The sequence below is a fragment of the Cryptomeria japonica genome, chromosome 4 (genome assembly GCF_030272615.1).
Source record: "Cryptomeria japonica chromosome 4, Sugi_1.0, whole genome shotgun sequence".
Taxonomy (NCBI): Eukaryota; Viridiplantae; Streptophyta; class Pinopsida; order Cupressales; family Cupressaceae; genus Cryptomeria; species Cryptomeria japonica.
In genome coordinates this window covers 151,443,465-151,450,837 of record NC_081408.1, presented here as the reverse complement: position 1 = coordinate 151,450,837, position 7,373 = coordinate 151,443,465, and the positions used below count along the sequence as shown (strand labels likewise).

Genomic DNA, 7,373 nt, shown 5'->3' with positions numbered 1-7,373 from the left:
GAAACTACATTCAATTTTCTATATATTCTCGTTTTACATATTTTAAAAATAATGTTCACAACTTATTCAAATTTTCATGTCAAGTTGCATAACTCTGATTATCTAAAACTTCATTTCCACTTAAGGGCCTATTTTGGCACACCATGATCCTGCACATACCCTAGAGAAGGGCTTGGAATGGCTTCCACCAATCTTGTCTCCTCGATAGGTTGGTGTAGTCCACTAGTGAATGTATGGGGGTCGAGGGTTGGTAGAGGTTACTAGGGTAACCCAGGATGGGGGTCGGGACCTAGTGAAGATCTACCAAGGTAACCCATGACGTCCTAGTGATGACACTCTTCCCTTGCAACCTAGTGGTAACCCACATCTTTATCCTTATGTGTGTTGTTGATTTTATGGAAGTGGTTGGTTATCTCATGCTTGTTGCCCTTTGTGATTGTGTTTGAGCCTCTGATGTTTTGTTGCTATTCATTTGTATTTGTGGTGTTCTCTTGTGAGCCTCTACATGGTTAGTTTAATTGATTCCTTGATGGTATTATAATGTTGATTTTCCTGTGAGCCATGTTGGTACCCGTGTATGTCTTTCTTTCGCTTAGTGGATCTGTCTAGTACCTCCTAGCACAGGGGGTGGACGGTTTTGGTGCCACATGGTTGGGTGGAGTGCTTTTCACGCCCATTGAGTTTGGCTCTTTCATCTTGATGTTCATGTTGGCTCAAAGAAGATTTGAAGACTACAATTATTGTATCAGATTCATGTATTCATCTCTGCATGGGACTTTTGGAGATTTATGTATTGATGATCCATCATTATGTGTATGAATTTTTATGTAAATTCTCAAGCAATGTAATGAGAATATTGTATCCATGTAATGTTTATATTTTAATTTGTTTAGTAGTTCCTTGTAATTATTTCAGATGATGTATAACCTTGTGTATCATCGTTATGGGGTCTTGAGGACATTTGATAGTTGAATCATTATGTATCTTGTTAAATGTATCTTTACCATTTGTATATGTTATATTAAATTATAAAAAAAAATTGTATTTTCATGTTCTTGGTTGTTATGTCCTCTAGACCTCATGACATGGCATGGCATATATATTAATTAGAAAAATAGTATTATAAAATTTAAATTAATTAACAATAAGAGTTAGATATATATATTTCACCACCTTAAATAAATGTACTTATCTTTATAAATGAGTTAAACAAGCTTACTTTAAAATGATTATTTAAGAAAGTTTAGAATATTTTAAATATATATTTTTAATAGTTTTACTTTCTTTTTCTAAATGTCTTAACATTTTTACATAATCAAATCAATTTAAAAAATATTTAGTATTTATTTCAAAGCGAAATTTTGGTCTAAAAAGTGTTGATTTCAATGTTCCACTTTGATGCAAAAATGGGATGTACTATTGTGGGATCACCCTTTTCATTTAATATTTTTTTAATATATTTTTTTAACTATTTAGACAGAGGCATATTCCAGTAGCATTGGGGAAGGAGAAGAAAGCGAGTTCACTACTGTTCGCATGGATGGCCTCTCTCTTGGAGACGATCGAGTGCAGAGGAGGGAAATCTCTATCACTTTCTCAATTTCTTCTCCCCATTTTTCGTAATCATTTAGCAGCTCTGGATCTATTAAATCCAGGACAACGTTGCCCTTATTCTTTTTAATCATAGCAACCCATTCAGCCAAACCTCTGCTTTCTCCTCTCCTCCTTCCGCATCCACGACGGCTGCTTTGCCAGTAACAAGCTCCAACAGTACAACTCCAAAGCTGAACACATCTTGCTTCGGGGAAGACCTAACTCCATAACCGCATTCTACAACAAAATAACCCACAAATTTTTATTAACATTAAAGACCCACGAATTTATAAAAAGAAGAAAACCCCACAAACCATAGAGATAAATCCATGTAAAAAAAATGTATGGACCTGGAGCCATATAGCCATGACTGCCAACATAAACGGAGGAGCTAGTGCTTTGGCCATCTGAATAGATCAATTTTGCAAGGCCGAAGTCTGCCACATGTGCTACGTACTCATCGTCCAGCAAAATATTTGCCGATTTCAGGTCGCGGTGTACAATTTGAGGTGTGCAGTCGTGATGTAAATATTTCAGAGCCTGGGCCACTCCCAAAGCTATGTTCAATCGAATCTTCCACCCCAAGTTTTGTGATTTTAATGCTTCCCCTAAGGAACCCTTTGCCATGTATTCGAAGAGCAGAACGTCCATGTTGATGCTGCTCCCATACACGAACCCAAGAAAACCTACAATGTTTCTGTGGCGGACGAACTTGAGAGCTTCTATCTCGCGTATCAAACTACTTTTCCCTTCCTCTTGCAATCTCAAGACCTTTGCAGCAATTGCCAAGCTTTTCTCAGCTTCTCTCAGAAGAACCTTGTACACTCTGCCAAAGCTGCCAGAGCCGATTAGATATTATCACTGAATTCCTCCGTCGCGGTCAAAATTTCTTGATATGAAATCCTGTGTTTATAAGCTCCGCCAATATCTACCTCAGCTTCGGGGAATGATCCACTAAGCATATCCTCCTCTTTCTTTAGTTCTTCACCTTGTGCAGCTACCTGGCTCCTGCTCCGTTAATACACACGTCCTATTATGACAAGCGTAATAGCAGCGACCCCGGCAATAACAATTCCAACCATGCTGCCTGTCCCCTCGCTCTTGTTATTACTAATACTATTTCTGGTTTCCAAGCAGGAATTGGGAGTGGGTGGGCCGCACAGAGCATCGTTACCATCAAAGGAGCTTGTGGCGCCCCCAGCGAAAGCTTTCAGAGCAGGAATTCGCCCCGTGAATCGATTGAATGAAAAATTGAATTTGGAAAGAAGTTTCAAGCCTGAGAAAGCAGGAGGAATCTGACCAGATAGTTGGTTGTAGGAGACGTCCAATGATTCAAGCACCACCAGATTTCCAATCTCCGGTGGAAGAGAACCAGATAGCCTGTTCCAACTGAGATCCAGCGCAGTTTGCAGATTCACTAGCTTTCCTATTTCCCTTGGAATCGGTCCCTCAAGTTGGTTTCGAGACAGGTCTAACTCTATCAAACTCGAGCAATCTCCCAGAGATGCCGGGATATTTCCACTCAAATTGTTGGAGCTTAACTTTAAGATGAACAGGTCGGAAAAAATGTTGCCTAGGTTTTGAGGAATAGAACCGTCAAGTGAGTTCCGACTAAGATCCAAATCTTCTAAATTCATGAGAGTTCTGACTTGGGAAGGAATATTTCCGCTAAGCTTGTTGTTACTCAAATTGAGCCTACCCAGGTTTGTGAGATCCCCAATTTGAGGAGGAATAGCTCCAGTTAAGTTGTCCCCTGAAAGAATAAGATAAGTGAGGTTCTCAAGTTGACCCAGCTCGGCAGGTATTTCTCCATGAATGCTGTTGAAGGACAGCTCCAGGTAATACAGAGCTGACAGTTTCGAGATATCTGAAGGAATGTGACCCGTGAACTGGTTATTTTGCAGCCTAACTCTTATCAGTGGAACACAATCGTTCAAAAGCAAGGTAATATTTCCTACGAGAAAATTGCCATAAACATTGAGAGTTTTTAAATGCTTAGACCTACATAGTCCAGGAGGATATTCTCCGCTTAGACGATTGGAATACGCATCCAAGATCTCCAGATCGCTGAAAGTTCCCAGGGCTGCAGGCAACTGACCTTCCAATATGTTTCTGCTGATGTACAGCTCTGTAAGATTTGGTAGGAAACCAATTCCATCCGGCAATGTGCCGCTGAATCGATTTTCTCCCAAATCTAATATTTTTAAGCTTGTAAGATTTCCCAAGGATGCAGGAACCGTGCCAGAAAGATTATTATAGGCAAGGCTTAGAAAACTCAAACTTTTCAACCCACCGACTTCCTCTGGCAATCTTCCAACGAGATCGTTGGAAGATGCGTCTATCTCTTGAAGCATTGACATGTTGCCCAATTCAGCAGGAAGATCGCCTGAAAGAAGATTCTTGTACACCCATAGAAATTGGAGGCGCCGGAGAAGACCAAACTCCCTTGGAATGGGACCTTGTATGTTGTTTTTATAAATAACAAACTTTTGCAGAGCCCTGCAATTCCCAATGCTTGAAGGGATAAAACCAGTCAGTTGGTTATCATAGAGATTTAGCATTTCCAGCCTTTGTAATTTACCAATTTCCCATGGGATTGTGCCTTTCAGATTGCAGGAGGCAAAGCCTATAGACGTAAGCTTTGTGCAGTTGCCAATTTCAGGTGGTAAGAAACTAGTAAAGCTGTTTAAGCCTACTCTTAAAACCTGAAGACTTGCAAGCTTACCAAGAGATGCAGGCACTGCTCCAGAGAGATTGTTAGCATATAAAAGAAGCTCGGACAAATTTGACAACTCCCCCAGCTGTGGAATAATAAAACCAGATATATTATCTGAACTCAGATCAAGGAAAGTAAGTAGGCTGCAGTTGACTAGAGTCAACGGGATAACACCACTGAAAAAGTTATTTGAGAGACGGAGCGTCTGAAGGCGTGTGCAGTTCCCCAATTCAGGAGGAACGTGTCCATGTAGTCTGTTGCCGGAAAGGTCGAGCTCCTCCAACCGGCTGAGCTTCCCAATCATAGAAGAAAGATGACCGGATAGGTTCCGGCTGGGCAGAGCGAGTGATATAACGTTACTGGATGTTGATGTTGAGATGCACTTGACGCCTTGCCATTTACAGAAATCAGATGAAGCCGAGGAGTTGGACCAGTCTGCTAGAAAATCTGTACCTCCGCCACCCTCCAGAGATTCTTTTATTTGTAAGAGTATGCCGGCTTCTTGTGAAAGCCCACATCGGCTACTAATCAGCAAAGCCACTCCATAGAAAAACACACAAAAAGTGGCAGAAGGCACAAACATAATAACTCTCCGACTGGGAGAACTGGTGGCTGAAAGCTTCATCAACATTTTGAACAGGAAAGTAATCAACTCAGTAGCTGCAAAACAATGATTCTACATGAAATATTGTGATTTGGCTCTGTGAGAATGTGCTTAGGAAAAGTTCATGAAGAACTTGTCTATCTGGAATCTAGATGACTTGGAACTGGATTGTACAAGGGGCTTAAGATATTTAACATATGGAGGGACCGATTTCTATTATAACATATATTAACATAATTATAAATTAATTATCTTATATTATCAGTGATATAATATATGATATATAATTTGTTCAATAATAAAAATAATATATAATTTTATTTAATTATCTTAAGTTCTCTTGCATTCTGATTGTGATTCCAAAGATTCATGGTTACAAATTGCTCACACAATCTAATCTAGGAGCTACATAGAAGATTTGAATGGATTGTGGAAATCTTGTAGCTAAGATTTGTTGAAGTGGTTGAACTTTTGAGGGTAGTACAATTGAATTGGGTTAAATTATTTCATTTAATTTTTCACCGAAAAAATGTAGAATTTTATTTATTATATTAATAATTGAAAATAAAAATATCTTTTATATTCAGATTTTTAATTAATAAATAAATATGATATAAATTCTGGTAACAGACAATGCAAAAATACAGTGGACCAAATGAATCTTCAAATAATGACGAACTCCAAAGGGAAGGGTTGTTACAACACGTTAACTAGTCCGGATTCATTTTCACGTGGGTCGAATGGAAAGTTGCCGACCTGGTTTGACTAGTCATTTTCGTGACGACATGCAACTTTGCCGGTCTTCCTAAAAAAGTTAATTATATTTTAATTTTTATTTATTTTAAAAATACGGTCAAATGGTAAGTCCGGGTGCGTTTTCATTTAATGCGAACATGAAATTAAAGCTGCAAAGATATCTTTAACGTGTCCTGCGATCACGTTTCGGGTGTCTACCATTTGTCCCACGTGAAATTGAATCTTCGTTCGCCATGACGGGAAGTTGTGGAAGTCAATCAAGGAAATCTTTGGTTTACTATTTTGCATATATTTGTGTAGTAGATGTGGCCATTGATAGGCCATCTAGCAAATTATATTGTTTATGCAACAAAGGTCTTAATAGAGAAGTGATAGCTCGAATCAGCTATGCATCCATTATCAACAGGCTCATGTTAGGTTTGCAATAGGGAGAGAGAGGGAGCAAGATGGATGGAGAGAGAGAGGTGGACATGTCTAGAGATAGAGGTAGAGATTAAGATAGAGCAAGAGAGGAAGATGTAGACAGATAGATGTAGATAAAGAGATAAAGATATATGGGAAGGGAGGGATACATAATAAAATACACAAGGGGAATTCACAAGTGGGGTCACTAAGTACCAAAGGTGTGACATGGTAGGATCATGAATATTAATACCAAAGGTCACTAAGTACCAAAGGTCACTAAGTTTCGTTCGACACATCCCAAGTCAGAAACGGACTCAATAACCAATTCTCTCCTCCTGTCATTTTCGTTTAAAGGTGTTTAAAGGGCTGCCCCGTAGGAAGAACTCGTAGGAAATATTTTTCGTCGCGTCAAATCAAATAGTTCAATTTTCTATTTGATAAATCATTTTGACTGAAGTTCATTTGAAATTTGAAGTTTCAGAGGTGATGTCCGTTTCAAATGCGATCATGCATTCTTTCATTTAGAAGATAACTGTCACATTGTTAGCATCCAAGATAATAAAATTATAACTAAGGATCAAGATAGAAACAAGGTTACTGCGGGGAGTATCTATCTCAATTTCTATCAAATGATAATAGTAATAATATGAATAATATGTATTTATACTAGCAGTTACATCTTGGTGTGATATGGATATATTGAAGAGTTGTGGAAGTCAATCAAGGAAATCTTTGGTTTACTATTTTGCATATATTTGTGTAGTAGATGTGGCCATTGATAGGCCATCTAGCAAATTATATTGTTTATGCAACAAAGGTCTTAATAGAGAAGTGATAGCTTGAATCAGCTATGCATCCATTATCAATAGGCTCATGTTAGGTTTGCAATAGGGAGAGAGAGGGAGCAAGATGGATGGAGAGAGAGAGGTGGACATGTCTAGAGATAGAGGTAGAGATTAAGATAGAGCAAGAGAGGAAGATGTAGACAGATAGATGTAGATAAAGAGATAAAGATATATGGGAAGGGAAGGATACATGATAAAATACACAAGTGGGGTCACTAAGTACCAAAGGTGTGACATGGTAGGATCATGAATATTAATACTAAATTGTATGCAAGTTACAATCATTGTAAATGCACAGCCACGGTTTTGCATAAGTTTAATGTTGGAGAAATGGTCTAAGTGTAGCTGGGTAAAGAGAAACAACAATAGTCTCCACATAAGATAAAAAGTCCATAATATGGTTCATTTTAGATCATTGAGTAAATAGGAAAGAATTGTTTTGGTTGTGATTGTC

General features: G+C 38.4%; 1 protein-coding gene across 1 annotated transcript; it reads right to left on the bottom strand.

Moving 5' to 3' along the window:
• Positions 1-1,681: 1,681 nt before the first annotated feature.
• LOC131037777 (probable leucine-rich repeat receptor-like protein kinase At5g63930) lies at positions 1,682-4,940 on the bottom strand. The gene is made up of 3 exons (XM_057969966.2): positions 2,617-4,940; positions 1,944-2,419; positions 1,682-1,830 (listed from the first exon to the last, which is right to left on the bottom strand). The coding sequence occupies exons 1-3, from the start codon at positions 4,938-4,940 to the stop codon at positions 1,682-1,684; spliced, it is 2,949 nt and encodes a 982-aa protein (XP_057825949.2).
• Between the last annotated feature and the right edge of the window lie 2,433 nt (positions 4,941-7,373).

Bases quoted from the DNA above. Each gene is read 5' to 3' on its own strand.
- LOC131037777 (XM_057969966.2), bottom strand. From the start codon at position 4,940: ATGTTGATGAAGCTTTCAGCCACCAGTTCTCCCAGTCGGAGAGTTATT. The intron at 2,420-2,616 runs GTATTAACGGAG...CAGCTTTGGCAG, and splicing joins CTTGTCATAATAGGACGTGT to AGTGTACAAGGTTCTTCTGA. The intron at 1,831-1,943 runs GTCCATACATTT...ATTTTGTTGTAG, and splicing joins TCATGGCTATATGGCTCCAG to AATGCGGTTATGGAGTTAGG.